This window comes from Chelon labrosus, assembly GCF_963514085.1.
Source record: "Chelon labrosus genome assembly, chromosome: 11".
Classification (NCBI taxonomy): Eukaryota; Metazoa; Chordata; class Actinopteri; order Mugiliformes; family Mugilidae; genus Chelon; species Chelon labrosus.
The window spans coordinates 24,181,256-24,203,085 of record NC_140344.1 but is presented as its reverse complement, the minus strand read 5'-3'; the positions used below and the strand labels follow the sequence as shown (position 1 = coordinate 24,203,085).

Below are 21,830 nucleotides of genomic sequence, written 5' to 3'. Positions count from 1 at the left end.
CGATTAAAAACAGGAGAAGTAAATAACATTGACTGTCTTGTAACAATTGAGTGTTCTGCTGGGAAACTTTTGGACCTGGCATTCATGTGGATGTTACTTAGACATGTAGCACCCACCTAGACCAGACCAAGTACCCCCACCCCATAGCAATGGCACTCCTTGATGGCAGCAGCCATCCCCAGCAGGATAATAGATAATATACTGAAAAAAACGCACAGGAGGAAAAAACAGTGATATATATATATATATATATATATGTATGTATTGCTCATTGTTGTCAGATGAAAACAGTTAACTATACCCCTTTAAGTTTTTTCACAATTTATCAAAATATTCAAGCATTTTAAGTAAAAAACACATCATATTTAAGTCATAATTTCTGCAATAGAGTGTTACGAAAATATTATGTCCTTCTCTAAAACATTAAATATAGTTAATGCATAAAAAATATATATTTTTTAAAGAATCATGCATGTTTCGTCTTTTGTATATAAAAAAAATATGAAATATGTCTATAAAAATAAGAGCTGGCCTACAAACTTGACAAAAAACTGTGGTGGAAGGGGCTAAAAAGCCTCTAGACAGGACAGGAAAACCCTCAGTCAAACAACTGTAACAGATAGGCCTCAGCATGAATTTTTAATGCGGGATTTGTGTCTGTATTGTGAAATAATACTCTGCTTTATCCCCCAAAAGTCCAAACAGAGCTCTCCTAATGGCCAAGGGGACACTTCTGTTAGTGTGCTGAAAGCCTACACCTGCCTCCCAGCACAGAGATGCAGACAATGTCTCGCTCAATTATCTTCTCTCGATGACGTACAGTCAACTGAAAGCTGTCATTATAAAAAAAAAACCTGAAACCGACAAGAGTCTGAGTCAAAGTATTTGTCTTGTATTTAATATGCAGGGAATATTAAAACACTGTCCTTAAATTGACCCATAACTGTAGTTTACTTATTAAATGAGAGCAGAAATAAGCCTTTAAAGAGCAACAATCTTCATCTTACTCCACAGTCTCTTGTGTTTTACTGTAGACTGATGTGGATTTGTCCTAAATCTCATGTATGTATGTCTCTTCCCAGTAGGGGGAGTTGTGATGTTGACAAAGATCTCTTGGAACATGTTGGGCCTAGGCCTCTGCAGGTGCAATATAAAAAGAACAACAACAATACATGGTTTAAAAACGTCTTTCCATTATTGGCTAATTAGCTGCAGGTGCACCGCTTAATTGCTTCCCTCTGCTTTCAGAATCAGAATCAGAATCAGCTTTATTGGCCAAGTATGTGTGCACATACAAGGAATTTAACTCCAGTAACTTTTCTCTCTTGTACAGAAAAACAACACCAAAAAGTAAAACAGCAACAAGTACTAGAGAGCACAGTACCGAGGCGTACGTCCGCGGTGCCATCTTTGGATCTGCAGTGGAACTGAAAACAACTAATTTATTGGACCAAACTTCACCTCTTCTTGATATTACGTCTAACGCTTGGTTGTTAAAGTTTACATTGTGTGCAGGGAAATAGTCTATTTTCACAACAGTGTCATATTATGTGTACGATACGATACGATACGATACGATACGATACGATACGATATCTATCTATCTATCTATCTATCTATCTATCTAAAAACTTTGAATATTAATACATTTCTTGTTAATACTGAGTCACAAAGAGAATGAGTGAATTAAATTCTTTATTTAATACTTATAATACTTCATTGATTTTACTGGGGATATCCTGAAAAAACGTTTTTACCTTGCACCAGTTCATCTAGATAATTTAAACAGTGCTCAGCACTGTTTTTTTGCACATCTACTGCTACTGAAAGATGACAAAGACAGTCACGGACACAAGGCAGCACAATTTCTTTGTTGTGAAAGATCCATACTATTCAACTTTTCTGGCTACCGCCACTACTTACCCAAGAATTTCTTGGAGTCCTCATGCGCTCTGGATTCGTATATGCTATTTATGCATCACTTCTTGACTTTGTAAAAAAAAACAAATAAAAAGAAGAAAAGAAAAGAAAGACACCATACTAACTCCAATAATGTTGTTTATTTAGAATAAACAATGTAGCACCAGTCAGATAGCAACTTACAGACATCACTTTAGTCAGAGAACTTGTTCCACACCTTCAGTTTATCGCGTCACCAGCTTATCGTTCTGTTATTCCAGGCAGTAATTTAACCAGAGCACCTTTTGAATTGACAACAGAGAGAGATTAGAAAGTAAAGTTTGAGAAAAATAAATGAAATCTTTTGGCCACTTTGAAGTATATGCACTGTACAAAGTCCCTGTCTGAGCTGTATTACCTCTGTACTGCACCAGGGATTATCACTGATACTGAAATTAAATTAACTGATTGCATTATTTAGTTTGTTGTCAAATCCTAATTTGATGACCCACACATATATGAACAAAAACATATTAAATGCTTGACGAGTCATACTGAACTGATCAATTACTGTGAATAAATTTTATTTCTGCTTTGCATAACGATGAAATCACAGTCAGCTGGCCGTCGGCTGAACAAACCTACAGCTGTTTTACATCCTTCAGAAACATCCACACACACGCATGTGGTCTTTTCATTAGTAATTAGTTCAAATATTAAATCCCATTTGGATTTGATTCAATGATGTAAACCACTACATCTGGATTTTTCTTTTGTCCATAAAAACTTTCCACATTTCAGAGGAAGAATTTTAACCAGAGTCCTTTTAGGAGTAAGAAGGACACATGGTTTAGATTTTCTCTGCTGACCCGCCTCAAGGTTAAGAGAAAATAAGAATGAGTTGCGGAGAAATTGGTAAAGAAATGAAAATAAAACATGGCATGAACTCATTAGTTCTTTGAGAGTTAAAAACAGCTTTGGTGCACACCCTGCTCTCTATTCCTCTGCCCCACCTCCGACACCCTCGTCCGTCCATCAGAAAAAGGACAAGACACACACACAAAAAAGCACTTATTTCTTTGGCTGTAGGCGCATCAGGTTCGCCTCCCCGGAAGGACGAGAGAGGAGGCTTTGCAAAAGAGGAGGTAGCAGCTGTGGATGTGGTTCTAAAGGTTCAGATCTGATCCTGGTTCAGGTGTGAGCAGATCAAACGGGACTGGACTGATGTCTGAGGTTGTGTTATGGCTGTAGCGAGAACAGGCTGATCTGTGAGCAGAAATAATACAGAAATAATAATGATAATAATAATAAATAAAAAGCCCAAAACTTTAGATTTTTTGTAAAGGAACATACAGATGTTTTTTTTTTTTTTTTTTTTTTTTTTTAACATTGAAGGGGAACTACCGTTTTTTACAACTTGGACCTTATTTCTGGCATAAAATACGATCGTTTACTCACCCATATAACTTGTGGTGCCATTTGGAGTCGTTCGGATGATATTTAGATCCAGCGGAGCGCCACATATATCCATATAGTGGGAGTGACTGGGGCACCGAAATGCAGCCTCTAAATAACCCATTATCTGCTGGAAACTCGTTCATTTCACCAATTTTATGTTGTGATGCGCGTCATTTGGAGTCATTTGGAGTCATTTGGAGTCGTTCGTATAGTATATAACTATACGTTATATCCGTATAGTGGGAGTGAATGGGGCACCGGAATGCAGCCTCTAAACAACGCATTATCTGCCGCAAAACTCGTTCATTTCACCAATATTTTGTTATGATACGCTAGTGCTATTCCCCGTTGAGTCCGGCGTTACATGTTATCACCTGTTACCTGGGACCTACTAACTTCTGACCTGGATGATGTCATCTCTGAGAGCCACGCGCACCCACGACGTTCAGCTTGTTTACCTGTAATTTGCTACTGCTAGTTTTTTGCAACATGGCTGAATATTTTTCCGATTCTGAGGTTGTGGACGACGACTTTGTTTATGATGGACGTCCTTACCGTTTTGAGCCAGAGTCTATGGGTGAGGAGCTCGTTGAAAGGAGGATTCGGAGGCAGAGAGAGGAACAGCTGGTCAAAGATAAACAAACCGCTGCACGTCTGTAAATAGATAACAGGTAACTCCGGACTCAATGGGGAATAGCACTCGTGTGTCATAACAAAATATTGGTGATATGAACAAGTTTCGTGACAGATAATGCGTTATTTAGAGGGTGCGTTTCGGTGCCCCAGTCAGTCCCACTATATGGATATAACGTATAGTTATATACTATATGAACGACTTCCGAACGACTCCAAATGACGCCAAAGTTATATGGGTGAGTAAACGATCGTATTTTATGCCAGAAATAAGGTCCAGATTGTAAAAAACGGTAATGACCCTTTAAGTGGCTGATAACGTACTTTATCCCAGGTGCTTGTGATGATGTTTTTCATAGCCGACTGCATTGTTAGAACTGGTACCTGTCAGAGAAGGCAAACATTGTAATTCCATGCTTCTGAGTTTTATATAATAATAAGTAATTTACACTTACACTACTTACCTAAGAAGTCCTTGTAGTCCTTAAAGTATTTGTGCCTCAAGCCACGTCCATCTGTAAATAAAATGACCAAAACAACACAAAAAAAAGATGTCCCATCTTCTTATTATGCACATTTTGACATTTGGACTTTGAGCGCTTCTTTAAAAGACAGCAAGATAAATGTCTACGGTCTAAAACCATTACGTTACCGTCATTAAATCATTAGTCTAAAATTACTGCCAACAGCTTCAAACACATATCATCAGTTTGTCATGCGGCGGTCGACCGATGTGCAAGGTCACTCCAGTTTGTGTATTTATAGATCCATTTAAAATAAGAAACCTGGCAATGGACAGCATGTACTCTGCCAAGAGACACCAGGCCAGACTCAAGACAGCTGCTGGCACAGTCCAGTGCTCCCCCGGCCCACCCTGTCCCGCCCTCCATCCCACGGTGTTTAAGAAGAGCACAAACTCTAGTTCTATTAGGTCAGATGTAGAGGAGCTAAGCTGTAAAAATTAAGAAAATGTGTAAGTTAAGAGAACTCTTCTGGCCGTACCAGAGTTGCCTCGCTGCTTGATGCACTGTCCCCGATTAGGAATGCCGGCGGCAGGGTTTCCTTGGTTGATGATGTGGCACTCGTAGCCTGTGGGACAGTGAAGAGGTTCGTCTCCATCCTCAGTTGTACTGCAGGCCTCAGCTAATGGGCAAAAAACATACTGGGCATTAGGAGAAGTCACACCAGTAGTTATTTTGTGTTTATTTCATTTTCAGACTTTCTACATTTTCCTACATGTCTCAATGACAATGACAAATGTCTGCAAATGTAATATTATTATTAAATACAAACAAACTGAGACTATAGACGGTGAAAGTGTTTGCCTCTATATAGTCATAGTTGAACAAAATAGAAACATTTTCCTTTTTTGATTATAAAGGAAAAGATGGAAACCAAATAGTGATTCTTACTGAGGATATCACTGAAGAATTTTTATTATATTATTTTTATTGCCTGTAAAATACAATCAGCCACAACATTAAAACCACTGACAGTAAATAACATTGACCATCTTGTGACAATACAGTGTTCTCCTGGGAAACTTTTGAATTCATGTACCGCCCACGTAGACTAGACCAGACCAGACCAGACACCCCCACCCCATAGCAATGACACTCCTTGATGGCAGCAACCATCCCCAGCAGGATGCAGTCTGACACAGTGAATTTAGAAACAACTGAAAAACAGCACAAGGTGTTGACCTGGCCTCCAAATTCACTAGATCCCGAACTGATCAAGTATCTGTGGGATGATCCACATAGGCCCCTCCCCTGAACCCATAGGACCCAACCCCCCCCCCCCCCACCTAACAACATTCTGTTTCCATACACCACAGGACACCCTCAGAAGGTCCATGTCCATTCTCTGATGAGTCACAACTGTTTTGGAGGCACAAGGGAGATCTACACAATATTAGGAAGGTGGTCATAATGTTATGTCTGATTGGTATACACATAATAGATGGGGCAAACTACATTTAGAGGATTTTTGAGGCTCTTTGTTTGAAGGATAAGATTCAATGTGATCACTAAAAATTTCTGACAGTAAAGTGTGTGTACTCACCTTGGAGTACCTCCTCGGGACCATCTAGCAACCAACCGTTGCCCCCCAACCACCGAGGCTTGGGCTGCACAAGCCAGTCCAGCACTGCTCAGAACACACACATACTTAGTTATGGCAATACTAATTAACAGTGCTTAATTTCCATGCTTTTTAACTTTAAAAAATAATGATAAGTTAAACATCTCTGTTGACCTGGTGGTGGCTGGACAGACTCCAGGCAGGCGTAGATGCAGCCATTGTAGCAGCAGCGCTTGTGGCGCTCACACTCCGAGTCCGAGCGACAGCCGGGCACCTCGCAGGCTCGCTCGGGCAGCATCTGGGGAGGAGGCGGACACCGGTCGTTCTTTTGGTGCTGTGTGGACTGGGAGTGGCCGGGGTATTCATAATCCTGAAAGACAGAGAACAAGACAAAATGTTAAAAAACAGGAATGAGAACATGGATGTGGTTTGTGTCCGGGCGATGGCCACCCTTCGACTCCAGGTCTTTGTCCACTGGTTCTCTCAAAAGCTGGCAAAAGCTTCGGTTAGGGTGAAAATCTTTCTTAAATTCTTAAGATTTCAAGCCAAGAAGAAAGTGTATAAGCTGACTAATTTTGGAACAAATCAAGCAAAATGTTGTATTAAACTGCAGCTAGGTGTCTTATACAATGCAAGTGGCTTTGTTGGGCTGTAATTAGAACACCAGTGCTTTGAATTAAATACATAGAGGTTTGGTTTATCAAATTAGAAAGCTAACAGGCTATTTTTAGCATGCATCTTGAACATTTTGTTCTAATTCACCTAGTCAATGTCTTTCAGTGGGTGAGTGTGTTGGATCTAACAATGCACTGCTACAAGATCAACGTGGTTTTAGTTTTCATGTGTTAAGTTTATTTGCAGGCATTTTCTGAAGATGCAGTGACTTGAGCTCTCAGGGATATGGATGATTAGTGAGGAACTAAAATTTTAGCTTTGGCAAAGCTAGATGGACTCAACCTTCTGACTAGATAATACTGTAGGAGCACACATGTAAATTAGATTTACACATTACATTACAGGTATCTGTTCACGTTCATTCAGTGTACTACATACACCGATCAGCCGATCAAAAAAAAGGACAAGGTGTTGACCTGGCCTCCAAATTCACTAGATCCCAAACTGACCAAGTATCTCCCTTCAACCCATAGGACCCAAAGTCCCCCACTAACAACATTCTGTTGCCAGACACCACAGGCCCATGTCCATTCTCTGATGAGTCACAACTGTTTTGGAGGCACAAGGGAGAGATAGACAATATTAAGAAGGTGGTCATAATGTTATGCCTGATCGGTGTAGCACTTTTCAGCCACCTGATGGCAGCAGTGACCTGCAGTTTCGAGTGCATCAGTTGAGCCGCAGCATAAACACTAAAGGTTGGTCTCTTAACGTCTTGACCTGGATTGGGAAGGTGATTCACTGTGGGAACAAACACTTCACTGGCGAGTCTGAGAGGAAGAAACTAGGCTACAAGAGCCTGAGCCATGCCAAGACACACTTCAGGAGCCTTGGCAACCTAAAGTGCAAGCCTAGATTCACACTTCTGTCCACCGCTGCTGAGAACATTTGTGAGGCGACAGTAATCACAGTCGTGGCTTAATCATTTTTTACAAAGATACAAGTCATTATTCATTTATGGGTTTAGACATGTCAGCATTTGTGAATTTCACAAGGTTCATATCGAATTTCGTATTTTCTGTGCCACATTATGAGTGCCTTTGATTGATTTGGGTTGTCTGCACATGGAAAGTGTTATAACAAAATCCTAAGAAGCACTGCTAAGCATTAACTTTCATATTTTCTCACACACTCTATGTGCTACAGTACGATCACATTTCCACTTCACTCCACACCTTCCTTGTTATGGAAGTAACTGGAACAACGCTTAAATCACTTCTAATGCAGAAGAACATAACAAGAAAAAGTTTTGTGTCAATTTCTGACCTGGTTTAATGAACATAAGAACTTTGTTGTACGACCATTACGGCTGCAGAGACTTTTGCAAAGAGGCCGAGAATATTTCTGTGACAAACAAAAGAGAGAAATTGGTGGTTTTGTCTAGATATGTAATTAGGTAATGGGTTTGTGGGCTGCACACTATCATTAAAACTGTGCTGTTTATTTGGCAGGCTTATTCACGGCTCTTCCAAACCAACCGGAAAAACAAAAGCAAATGTTTGGCACTGACGATGGTATCACACACACTGTATGCGTGCTCACTTTAAACACACATTAATTCATCCTGGCAGCTGCAAGCTTCGTGGGTGGATGGTTTATTTGGGGTGGGGGGTGGGACTGGATTTACACCATGGAACAATGGTGGGAATAATGTGCGGTTTAGTCCCAGCTTGATTAAAGGTATCTGGAAACCTACATTTTACCATGAGCATGTACAGTTGTGAGATGAGTGTTTGAGGCCAATAGTCCTTATTCTTTGTACTCAACTGGGTTAATGCATTCCTGAAAATATCTGATTGGCAAAACTAGTTAGTAGCTAGTTAGAAATTAAAAAGCATGATTTTTCTCTCAGGAGTTGGTGGAGACCAAAACCTAGATAAAAGGACAGAAACATGACCACAAATAAAACAATGTAGGCTCATCAAGGGGAAGCTTTGTAATGACTGCACTGCAGTGGTGGATACGAATACATCTGTGGCTTTAAGGCTCATTTAAGGTACTGTGGGACATAGACGCCGTAACCTACGCATGTAGCCTACGCCAGTGCGAGACATTTATACTTGTGCGCTCATCAGTCTGGCCTGCTCTGTAAAAACCCCACCCAAAAGCTAGTCTGCTCTGTGTCTTTTTTGCCAGTTGGGGTCATTTTTGTTTCTACTTCCTGCTTCACTTTCAACAACGGCGACTGAAATTTTTGCCAAAATTTGTCCGAATACGAGTCAAACAAATGTCTGTATGTCTAAACCTCCTCAGTTAACCTTTCCTCCATGTGCTCAATCTTTTTTGATCCAGAGCGATCAATTTGAAAATTGTGGAGATGGAGAAGCAGCTGGAAATACTAAAGCATAAACACGTTTCTACCTAGCTGACCAATCAGCTCTTCCGGTCTGCATCACCGCGTAGTTACATTTCTGGGGAGGTCAGGCTACGGCGTTAGAGTCTGCGCATGCTTAGTAACTATAAAAAGCTGTAAAATATTTTAAAAGCAACTGGAATGGCTGGATTGGAATATCAGAAAACATGAAGCTGCATGTCTTCTTTAGCATGTTTGTATTTCTGCTGGTATCCTAATGTCACCGATCTCATTTTAAAACATTAGAAAGCAGCATTACCTACATTTCTGCACAACTTTCACTTACTGCCATTGCATAGCGCTTGTTTGCATCATATCCTGGTGCAGTTAGATCTGTGAATGAGAATTAAAACGTCTTCTCTGACTGGATAATTACATAACCACTACTACTCTCTCCCCTTGTCTCGCATCCGATCGGTTCTCAGTGATAACCTCTCCTACAAAAGTTCAAATGTGCCCTTCCTGTTTACGAGACTGTGTGTGTTTGAATGAATCTTGCTTGTACACATGACAGCTACAGACGTCATTCGTTCTTTCTTCATATGGGGAGCACTGATCCTTGTACCTTAGACATGCTGACTTTTACTGTACTTTTACCTGCAGTGCATGTCTGTCATTCACCTTTTCCTCTAACTGGTTCTCTGGGCTTATCTTGCCTCTTTTGCCTCTGTGTTTATGCTGCTGTATACGCCAGAAGGGCCGCCATCCTCTGCATCCTGAGCTCTATCATATAATCCCGGACACATCTCTCTGATGTTCCACGTTGTTTGTTTATGCTACTGTCTGCCTCGCTGCACTCCCATAGAGACACTGCCAGCAGGCTGCAGTGTGATGTTCATGTCTATCTCTGGGCATATTTTCCTCCTCTCTCTGACAATCTGTCTACCCATAGAACTCCTCTCCTCCTTGATTTGTCCCTCCCATGTTCCCCTATTGTCGGCGTTGAAAAGCAGTAGCGTGATGCCGGCTGTAACGTTTGATGTTAACGGATCTTATTCTTTTTGCCCATCCCTCCTTTGAATGCTCTTGTTCTGTGGTTTGTGGAGAGAGGCCACTAGAGACCCAGTCTGGCTCCACAACTGAACCGAGATCAGACAGTTTGTTGTTCCGCACAGAGATCCTAGACAGATACTAAGATTTTCTGCTTCCTTTGTGCGGAATCGGACGCGAGCAAACAGACGCACACATTCAGACCCAGAGACACACCCAACCTCTTGGACATACGCACGTGCAACATTGGTGTCAAGGGTGTGAGCAAACAATGAGAAACTGTGCTCTTTCATTCAAGTGTCGACTTAAACCTGCCAGACCTCCCATGTCTCCTAAATGAAGGAACCCATGGCACACATCTGGTTAGCCTTTGGGTTGTCAAGGTCAATTTCCTGTTTTTACACCAGAGGTCAGTTTGACAGAACGATAGACAGAAACACAAATACACAGAGATACAGCAGGCTAAGCTGTGAGACAAACAGCCAGCCAGACAGTAAATCAGTCAGAGATGAGAGTTTAATGAATAATGGCAAGACGTGCTGACAGGAAAACTGGTAGATGCACAGCAGTTCTCGAAATATCGACACACAGAGCAGTGGTGTTTAACCCTGACATGCAGACACAGCTGCACTCAACTGCACAGAGGTCGACCAGCTCTGACTGTAACTGCTGCTAATTACAGTTTGGGATATCATCTGGTAACTTATAGTCGTAGCCTGAGGTAGAAGGGGAGGGCACGATAGAGAAGTAGCCAGCAGTTGATGTGGAAATGAGTTTATGTTTTTGGCCTGTACATACATACATGAACACGCCGTACTGAGCAGGGATCTGCTCCAGTAATGTGCTGCTGACCGACCAGCAGGCTCGCATCATCTGACCGGGATTAGTCCTGCTAGACACCAGTTCACACAACTTCTGTTTAAGTGGTCGGCTGACAGATCCCATATTTATATAAAGCTGTAATCTCAGATTTACACAGTGCAATATTGTGGCACAAAGGTTATTCCAAATGGTTGCCTCTGAGATGATGGCTATTGCAGATAATTCATTTGTTTTGTCTGGGGCATCAGAAAGGCATCTTTAACATGATGACTATTTGCATGGCAGGCGAACTTCTATAGCTGTTGAGCTAACCGCTAACTCATTCAACCGACTACCGCTTGTTAGTGATAATAAATTATAAAGATTTTCTTGGTTTTCTAACTACAAACTCTCTTTTTTGCACGTGGTACTGAACAATTTTGTTCAGTAAAAAAAGATAATTAATAGGAAATACAAAAATTCTTCAGCTAGTGAGCTCGCTAATGAGGCTAATCTTAGCCCAGATGCTAATGGGACAATGTGTTTGCCCAATTTATAGTTTGTACAACTCTTTTCTCACAACTTTCCACAAATCATGTTTGTTTTGTGAAGCAAAATGCGTCAGAGAGGGTTAAATAAAAATGACTCGGTTATAGATAGCTACAGTAACTTTACTGTACATTAAATTCACCACTGTTGAACTTTCATGTCTGTTTATTGAGGCAGTTTCACTGGAATTAACTTAAATCACACCTTTGGTGTGAACCATTTCTTTATATTTGCTTTCCACCCAAAGATTAATTGACTCATCCTGAAAATTGGAAATTAACTACGCCAAATCATAACATAAATAGATGCGCCAACAATTTTATGTCATAGCAGGACAGTCGTGCATGAGTGTCAGTAACTACATATGTATGCATTTAAATTTAAGACATTCTGAGCCACTGCCATTAAAATACATAAACTAAACCTATCCTATAGAAGTATCACTTAACCCATAAGGACCCACGGTGACACAGGTGTCACACACCCTGTAAATACTCTGGAAAGTTCCAGATAGAGCTTTTTTCTTGAATGTAACTCATGAAGTCCCAGAGTGACATCCACTTAACATCCTGGCAAAGTCATGTGACAGTATGTGAATTGTTGTCCTCATGACATCACTTCCAAAATGGTGGCATACCTGGTTAGCACTTGGGAGAGAGCTAGCTAATTTTGAAAATCTCTTTTTGGACAGTAAAGTTAAGTTTCAGCCCATGTAACAGTTGTAATCCTTTAATAACAAGTCCATGATCACTTTTAAACTGTTCTGACCACATTACTTGCACAAATTTATGCGTAGTAAGTTTAGAAAAATCGCTGTGACATATGTGTCACATCAGGCCTTTAACATAAAAATTGCTGTGGAAAATGCCATGTGACGTATTTGTCACAATAAGAAAAATGGCAATGATTTGCTCAAATAATTAAGCTCAATCAGTTAATTTGTATTAACTGATTGTATCAGTGGTTCATTTGAAAGTATAATGTCAAGTTAAATAAATTATAAGATGTATAATGACACGTCAGAAGGTGCACATCAGTCCCAAAAGTGCACCTTCTCTATAGCGGAAACACTTTTCTTGGTAAATAGATGGACAAACAAACACACAAACAGTTTTTATTAAACTATGCTGACCCTGGTTCAATTCAATTCAATTCAATTTTATTTATATAGCGTCAATAACAATACAAATCGTCTCAAGACGCTTTATAAAAACCCGGCCTGAAACCCCCAGAGCAGCCTGAAGGTGACGGTGGCAAGGAAAAACTCCCTTTTAACAGGAAGAAACTTTGAGCAGAACCCAGCTCATATGGAGGGACCCATCTGCCTAAGGCAGTGTCTCTTTTTTTTATATTGTAGTATGCATAAGAAAAACCAGTTCAGTGTTGGCATCTTTACATTTCACTTACAACACTGACTCGCCAAACAAGCATGTACAGGACAAGTGTTGGAAGATCCGCCCATGACTCGATATGTTTCGCAAACAATGCCTGGAAATCACACCAGAGGAGTACAATTCCATTGATGAGCATTCATGGGTGGAGTAGACCTCCATGATGCATGGGTCGCAAGGTACAAGTACCACATGAGGTCACGGAAGTGGTATCTCTACCTGTTCTGGCAAACCATCATGCTAGGCCAAGTCAATGCATGGCTGATCTACCGCCGTGACTGTAAACTACTTGGTGTCCAAAAGCCACTGAAACAAAGCCACTGTTGAAAATACCTCTAATATGAGGCTGTTTTATTGTTTTATTGTTCAGGTTGACATTTTTGTGCTGCAAATCAAATTTGAATAATAATTTGTGGCTAAGGGCGGCACAGTGGCGAGGTGGTTAGCACTGATGCCTCACAGCGAGAAGGTCACCAGTTCGAATCCATTGGCCGGCTGGCCTTTCTGTGTGGAGTTTGCATGTTCTCCCTGTGTCTGCGTGGGTTCTCTCCGGCTTCCTCCCACTGTCCAAAGACATGCTCATTAGGTTAATTGGTGATTCTAAATTGGCCGTAGGTGTGAGTGTGAATGGTTGTCTGTCTTTGTGTTAGCCCTGCGATGGACTGGCGACCTGTCCAGGGTGTACCCTTGCCTCTCGCCCGATGACAGCTGGGATAGACTCCAGCAGACCCCCGCGACCCTTAACAGGAATAACCGGGTATAGAAAATGAATGAATTTGTGGCTAAACCTTATTAGAAAATAAGTCATTTTGATTTATATTGTGGAAATGCAAATAAAATGGCAACTCTGTGTTTCTAAAGAAGAAACTGCCAAGTGGATTTATTTTCAAATAACATATAAAATCTATAATAAATTTCCTTTAAACGCCTGATGTGACATATATGTCACTTTACAGATCTTGGCCACTAGGTGGTATTTTTCCAAAATAACATCAGAAATATGTTCTAGGTGATCCACCTGCTCTGTTTTATAGCCAGCATAATTTTCCCTTGAAGAAAAATGGGTCTGGGTTCTTATGGGTTAAAAGCAACACATTTTCCCCTTAGTGCAGCAGCCCCAGGCCAATTTCAAATAGCCAGCTAGACCAGAAACAAGAAGTGTTTCTGAGCACCTGCAGGGCCCCCGTCTTAATACCAGGTGCCGTCAGAACTCCCCGCATCACGTTACATGAATGAAACTGTAAGGATTTATGATGCCAGCTTCAGACACTGTTTGTGTGCAGTGACATGCCCCGGCAGATGTCTGAGTTAGACTGTGTTATGTCTGAATGGGACTAAACTATCTGGTGTGTGTGTGAATGCTTGGGGGATTTATCTCCGGCGTAAGTGTGGATGAAAATCCTAGACTTTCAGTTCTCACGGTCCACTCACAATCCTAAACAAACATTTTCATGGATCACGCATTTTCAGACTTGCATGATCATAGTCGCTGAGATGTGTTAATTAGTATTTTGGTGATAAAAGCTTTTTTTTTTTAGCTGTTTCCTTTTGCTTTGACTGATTTTAATTGCTTCCAAAACCCCCTAGACTTAAGCCTCTCTTACCAAATCTGTCACTTTTGTGCGTTTACTCTCTCGCCCCTGCTGCCTAAACAATCCCACCTGTTTTTCCCATCTACCAAACATACTTCTCGATTCTTAACTTCATTCTAGCACCTATTCTTACTTCAACACCCTCATTACACGCCATGCATCATTTTTTTTCTGTCACCCAGAGGTCACACAGACACAATTTTCATAAAGGCTTACAGTTTAGACAAAAGAACTTTAGGCTCAGCCTGAAAAAACAACAATATATAGATGCTATCCAACAGTGCAATGTCTACTCTATGTGATACCCTCATTGACTACAATTTGTCTTTCTGCAAGGCTCTGGGGTTATGAATAAGGCTGAGGGTGTGTGAGCATGCATGCGGGGGTTTCGAAAAACTAAAAGATTGAAAGATACAGAGATGAAAAGGTTCAGCGAAGAGAAGTAAACTCCATCTGCACCGCCGTCTCAGCATGTTCCAATTACAGCGGCTTTGAAGCAGAGTCCAGCAAGACGGCCCATCCTGAGAGCAAGGGAGAGACACCTTCGAAAGAAGGAAAACGGAGGGTGGTGCGTTACTGAGAGAGGCACGAGGGTGAGGGAGAAGAGAGAGAGGGTGGAAGGGTGACTTTTTATTATGTGAAAGGGGGGAAAAGGGGGCACGCAGGCTGAAAAGGAGAGAGGGGAAAAGAGCCAGTGAGGGCAAAAAGAAGTCAGAAAGTGAGAACGCTGGAGCATGAAAAGCTGCCGAGGGGAAAAGAGAAATAGGGAGAAGGCAGCACACTACAGAGAGCCCTTGTTAGAAATGATCAATCAGCTACACTGAGCTGAGTTAACAAGCAGGGGCCTGGTCTGCAAATTCAGTTCCTGCCCTAATAATCCACTACACACACACACACACACACACACACCCAAATGCTGAACATCACACATGTGTCCAACAATTACTCACATGGAAACATGGAAATCAGCGACTTATTCCAAGCTGTTGCACTTTCTGCTTCGGATCAAAACTCAGAAACTTTGCCTGTCCGTGTAGATTTGTTATGCTTCAAAATAAAAGCACGTGTGATGAAAACACAGAGATCTCTGTGAGGACACTTCCTTTTATGGTATAATTAGGCGTTAATGCACAAGCTTTTTGAAACGAGTTGCTTTTGTCTGATTAATACACTTTAGGGTGGTCTGGTCTATTAGAAAGTGACCAGAGTAAAGCAACAGATAATTAGAGCTGTCACATATAGTCAAATAAATACTTTAATATTTCCCCAGGATGTATTTTGCATATCTACGAGGCTAGCTGTCATCTGCTTGGGTTATCTGGAAACAGGAGTAAACTAGTTGCAGCTGTAATAGTCCGGCGTGTAACTCGTAGAATTTTTTGCATGAATAAAAAACATAATTCAGCTTAAGTTTTAATTCTTAAGTTAGATGTGCAGGCTGGTGTATTGGTCACCAATGGGCACAAACAAACTTGCTGCTAGGCCATATTTCCTGAGCTAAACCGCCTAACTCTCTGTAAGAGTATTTCCAAAAATTTCAAACCGTTTTACTGTTGCTCTTTTATTTATTTTCACTGCCGATCTCAGATCAACTCGGGCCACCTCTCACCTCAGCCACAAAACTGCCCCGACAGTGTGAAGCACCTCTCCAGTGACAGACCTTGCATTGTGCTGCAACGCTGTGAGCTTTCACCTACTTGCACTCTGAATGATAAACCGAACAGCTATAAGACAGAGACAGATAGAGAGAGAATAGACACGTGACTTCGAAAGTCAAAGGTGAGGTGTGCAGCCCCACCTTATGGTTGAGTCCTCTTTTCCTGATTCTTCTGGCATCACTTCCTGTGGACAGCACCAACAGAGACAGCAGCAGCAGCACCAAAGAGCCCGGCATGGTGTGTGTCCTGCACCTTAACTCCAATTTCTTGTGGCGGATCCCTCCGTCTCCTACTTTTTTTTTTTTTTTTCAGGACGTCTTCCTCCCGTATTCCCAGAGTTCAGATTTTTGGTTTTGTAGGTCCTCTGTTGCGTTTGACTTTCCAGCTGAAGCAACGACTCTCGGCTGCTCATGTGCAGCCAGAGATTACACAAGCCCTCTCCCTCCGACAGGACCTGCCTTTATATCCGGCTGAAGAAAAGTGCCGGGCAGAATGACAGAGTAGAGGAGAGGCAGGGGGAAAGTACAGAAGGGATGAATGGAGGCAGTGTAGGGAAGAAACGAAAGAAGGAGAAGAGCTAGGGGAGCAAAAATGAGGGGAAGGAGGAAACGGCAACTGTCCGTGCATCAGTTGCTGAGAGCTGAAGCTGTCTGCTGGCACAGTGTGTGCACATGTCTCTGGGAGAAAGGAGGGGAGGTGAAAGGAGGGAGGGGAAAGCATTAGAGAGGGCAATGTGTGTGAGACCTCCCCCTTGCCCCCTTGTTGCATCTTGCAGCACATCTGGTGATCTTTATGTAAATTTGACAGAGTTGTGTCAGAGCGCGGTCGGGCCATCTTTTATATTCTGTGGATCTCCTGCTTGCTCGCGTGCAGTGTGCTGAAGGAGGGAAAATAAATGCCTCTGCTAAGCACGGGGTTTGAAAATACTTCAAAGTTCAAGAATGCATTTTAACTATTAACTGTCCAGCAGGGACGGGGATCCTCGTGATTTGTATGGCTGGGGATACATGAACACACCTGAGTGCGTGATTATGTACGTGTGTGAGTGCATGCACCCCTGTGTTTGTGTAACATGTTTGGAGAGGATGCAGTGGAATTTCAGTGGCATTGACCCATACAGAACGAAAGCATGTGGTGGGTTTCGGGGGGGAAAAAAGGGGGCCTCTCTGTCTCTTTTCTCCATCTTGTGCTTCGCTGGTCTTCCTTTTTCACATATCACCCAAGTTGCTCCCTCTCAAACTAGGACATCTACCCCACTGTCTCACCCTCCCCACCTTACAGCCAGACCTTAACTCCCTCCACACCACACCACACCACACCACACCACCCCACCCCATTCCCCTCCCCTCCCCTCCCCTGCGCTCCATTCTCAGTGTCTTGTGCTGAAAGGGAGAAAGAATGCTAAGCCCGCACAAATCTCGGTCATTATTAGTTTTACAGGAGCAGGGCTCATGTCACTGGGAGGCCCCCGGCTTCACTTACACAAAAGGCAGAGTAAAGAGAAAGAATGAGAGAAAAGGAGACCGCGGAAAGAGGGGGGGAGAGGGAGGGACGGGGGCATAGAGATAGCGGGAGAGGGCAGTGGAAGTGACTGGATGAATGAAAACGTGGGAGAAAGGCACAGAAGTGAACCTGTCAGTGACTGAATATTCAGTTGTATTGTTAGACCGGCGCAGATGTGCTTGTGTCGTTTACAAATGTACACGTGTCTCCAAAATCTCTCAACAATGGGGTCTTGATTTCAGACGGACATAGAGAAAAGACAAATGTTGGGGAACATTAAAGGTCACTAGATGAGTTTTTATTTTTTTTAAGCTGTAGCAAGTCGGCTAATTGTGTTTTCTTTTCTTTTTTTAATCTTTTAACCCTCCTGTTGTGTTCGTTTCTCAGGAACATCAATAATGTTCCTGGGTCAGTTTGACCTGCAGCATGTTTAATTATATAAAAGTGTCAGAAACCAAAAAAAAAAATCCCAATTGTAATTGCTTATTTCTCATTATTAACTCCACTACTAACCGTTTCAGTCATTATTTAGTGCAATTGTGTTTTTAACCTCTCACAGATTGTGGCGCAATTAGGATAATTCACTCTTTCATTAATTCATTTTCTGTAACCGCTTGTCCTCTGGAGGGTCACGGGGGGGCCTGGAGCCTATCCCAGCTGTCATCAGGCGAGAGGCGGGGTACAACCTGGACCTACATATAGAATCCAATAGTTTTACTTGACATTAATTTGACATTTTATTTTATTTTACATCTTTTTTTTCATGGGGTGCTGATAACTTCATACGAGAAACCTCTTCTGTTCAGGATCAAATTAAACCTGCTGACTTAAGATGACTGTGAGATCAAATATGTAAAGTACTGACACGGTCTTTGACTGATTTTGTTCTAAAAAAATGTGGATCAAGAGGATAAAGGAGTCCTGTACAACAACTCATCTGTGTGTGAGAGATGACACTGGGCTTTATTGTTGCTAGCACGTTTTGCACATGGTTCTTTGGTTGTTGGTTGTGAATTAATATAATTTCATTGCAGTTTCAGTTTTTATATTCAATTATTTTATCATTCTTGTAAATATTGTGTATATAGATTTTAGTTTTTTCAATTAAATTTTTATTTATTTATTTATTCATTTTAAAATCCCTCATTCTAAAGGCCCATATATTAATAGAAACTTCAATGTTTTTGATTGCCTAATCTAATGATTAACTCTATTGTTAACCTATACTCTGTTATAAATAGTATATTTAGAATGGGCTTTAACATCATGGAAGAAAATTTGTAAAAAATAAATAAATTTGTAATAAAAGTCCAATAAACTGATCTTGGCCTGGGAATTAATTAGACTGGGTTATTCTTTATGTTAGTGCTAGTATTAGTAGCTTATTTTAGGGCAGAAATAAGAAAAAAGAAAAAGAAATGAATCCTGAGAATTTTACTCTTGTAATCAATAAGGCTAAATAGAAAACATTCCATGCATGCATGTGGTTTTTTGGTTCAAGAAGAAAAAGAAGATCTATTTCCTATAAGATGCTTACAAAACTTTAAAAACAGGCTGCGTTTCTTACATTACATTAATTAGTATTTATTATTTGTGTACTCCTTTCTTAAGAATACTACAGCTTAATTCCTGCAGATTTTCTAGGAAATTGTAGACTTGCTACAGGGGCCAAAATGTGGGTAAGACTGTCGGCTCGCCCGGTATGCTGGAGTGGAAAGGAATTCGCCCGCCCAGTTTACAGTTGTAGACAATGTGCTGATGTTCCCAGACACGCTCTCATATGCTCCATCCATATCCTGCCTCCTTTCTGAATCTGACGTTTATTGCTTACATGAATATTAAATAACGTAAACAATTTCATGAACAGGAAATGGGATGAAACAGTCCAGCCAGCAGACAGCCCAGAGGTATGTACGGTATATGAACGCGGAGCGCCGTACGAAGAGCAAAAGCAGAGCATTTAATTTAGTTCGGAAACTTGGATTCATCTTAACTGTCAAATAATAGATGTGTCAGAAACGGGAAGGAGCACGAAAGTCTGCTGAAGAAGAACAATCTGTCTTATAAGACAGAAATTCCTTTCATCTGACATCCTTTCTCTGTGGAGCCAGAGATGTATTGTAGCTCTCTCTCCTGCAGGATAAACTTTCTGCAAATCTCAGGGGGGGTTGGGGTGGGGTGGGGGGGCTTCACATCACATGCTCTCCGATAGTCAAAATTAATTCCAGTCTGATTCATGGTGTAATAGTTGGTAGCTGTCCAGAGTCAGATCTGCTGGCTCGGCGGACAGGGCAGCTCCTCAGTCGGATACGATGTTTGCTCGAGTACAGCGAGTATGATTGTACACGAGCCAAAGACCAGTATGTGAGACATATGTGTCATAATATCGGCCAGCCTGTGCATCTGGATGTAACGTGTGGAGTAAAACAAGAAGTGTATACACAGCTATTGTGTTTATACTTTGCGGTTTCTCTCTGTGTACGCACAACATTTACAAGGTGCGATGTACAATGTATTTATTTTAACATTAATCAGAAAGTATACACGCCTGTGATTTATGATGTTTACGCGAGTAATTCATCAGATTTCTGGCTGAGATTGACACTTGGTGCAGTACGTTAACGAAGGAGGCACGGAAAGTATCTTGTCGTAGGATCAGGTTTTTGGGTGAATTAGCATTAGCATCATGGTTCGGAGAATACAGTACTCGCTGTATAAACCACTGATGTGCAGCACAAAGTTTAAACATCACAACTTCAATCAAAGCAACAAAAATGAAATAAAAACCAACACCCCGTCCATCAGATACCATCGCCAGTGGGTGTCCATCAAAAGACTTGTTTCTGTCTTGCATAGACAAGGTGCATTTATGTTGACAGTGAGCTGACCCACTGCAGCTGTAATGCATATTTAACGCCACGAAACATGTGTGAACACAGAACGACTAACAACCCTTCACACTCACATCCACACTTGGGGCCAATTAAGAATCACCAATTAACTTTACAAGCATGTCTTTGGCCACAGGGAGAACATGCAAAGTCCGCTCTGGAAAGCCCCAGCCAGCTGGTGGGCTGCTGTGAGGCATCAGTACTAACCACTACACCGACTTACCACTATGGCCATGTGTGTATATATATATATATATATATATATATGTGTGTGTGTGTGTGTGTATATGTACACCGATCACAACATTAAAACCACTGACAGTAAATAACATTGACCACCTTGTGACAATACAGTGTTCTGCTGGGAAACTTTTGGACCTGGCATTCATTGGTGTGGATGTTACTTAGACATGCACCACCCACCCAGACAAGACCAGACCAGGCACCACATAGCAATGACACTCCTAAAAACAGTTTAGCAACAACTGAAAAAAAAAACATGAAGAACAGCACAAGGTGTTCACCTGGACTCCAAATTCACTAGATCCCAAACTGATCAAGTGTCTGTGGGATGATCCACAGAGGCTCCTCCCCTCAAAGGCCCCCACTAACAACATTCTATTGCCAGACACCACAGGACACCCTCAGAAGGCCCAACTGTTTTGGAGGCACAAGGGAGACCTACACAATATCAGGAAGGTGGTCATAATGTTATGCCTGATCGGTATATATCAGTGCCCTAAAATCTTTTTGGTTTGTGGAGTTTAATGTCATACAAGTGTTCAATTGGGAAATCTAATTAAGGCTTCATGTCACCCTATTAGAATCCATACTGAGGAGACTATGGACATTGGAACAAAGATGGTGGACCTCTTGTCTGATAAACACAGTGGACTGAGAGACAGACAGGAAATGGCGTCCACAATGCTACGCTAATAACATGCCAAAGAACAAGCTAACCAAGTGAGCGTCTCATGTATAACTTCGTTTGTCACTTTAATGATCGTCAGCTAGTCTGGTGGGCTGCGTGAGCGTGATGAAGCCCGGAGCACAGTCCTGTCAAAGTTGCTCATTCCAGATCAGAGCTGTCAGCTGGGGTCGGAGGTCAGCCTAAAGGGTCGAGGGGTCAGTTGCGATTGGTTGACACGAACTAGGCTGCTGGATCTGAACAGGAGTCAGAATGGCACGGGCTGGGACGTTTCAACACACAAGCACAATAGAAGCTAGGGATTTAAAAGGTAATATAGTGATTATACTGCTCTATGATTTTTTTCCTGCGTGATCTCATGCTGCGATGCTGCGCCAAGTGAGGGAGGAGACACTTTGCTAAAGTTCTTGAACAAGTTTTTATAGCA

The 21,830-nt window shown here is 41.7% G+C and overlaps 1 protein-coding gene across 1 annotated transcript; it reads right to left on the bottom strand.

The window, feature by feature from the left end:
* Positions 1-2,047: 2,047 nt before the first annotated feature.
* On the bottom strand, positions 2,048-16,711 carry wfdc1 (WAP four-disulfide core domain 1). Its single transcript, XM_084555904.1, has 7 exons — positions 16,222-16,711; positions 6,247-6,442; positions 6,055-6,138; positions 4,993-5,133; positions 4,455-4,505; positions 4,315-4,374; positions 2,048-3,165 (listed from the first exon to the last, which is right to left on the bottom strand). Exons 1-6 carry the CDS (start codon positions 16,315-16,317, stop codon positions 4,316-4,318), a joined length of 627 nt encoding a protein of 208 aa, XP_084412030.1. The 5' UTR covers positions 16,318-16,711; the 3' UTR covers positions 2,048-3,165; position 4,315.
* Positions 16,712-21,830: the final 5,119 nt, after the last annotated feature.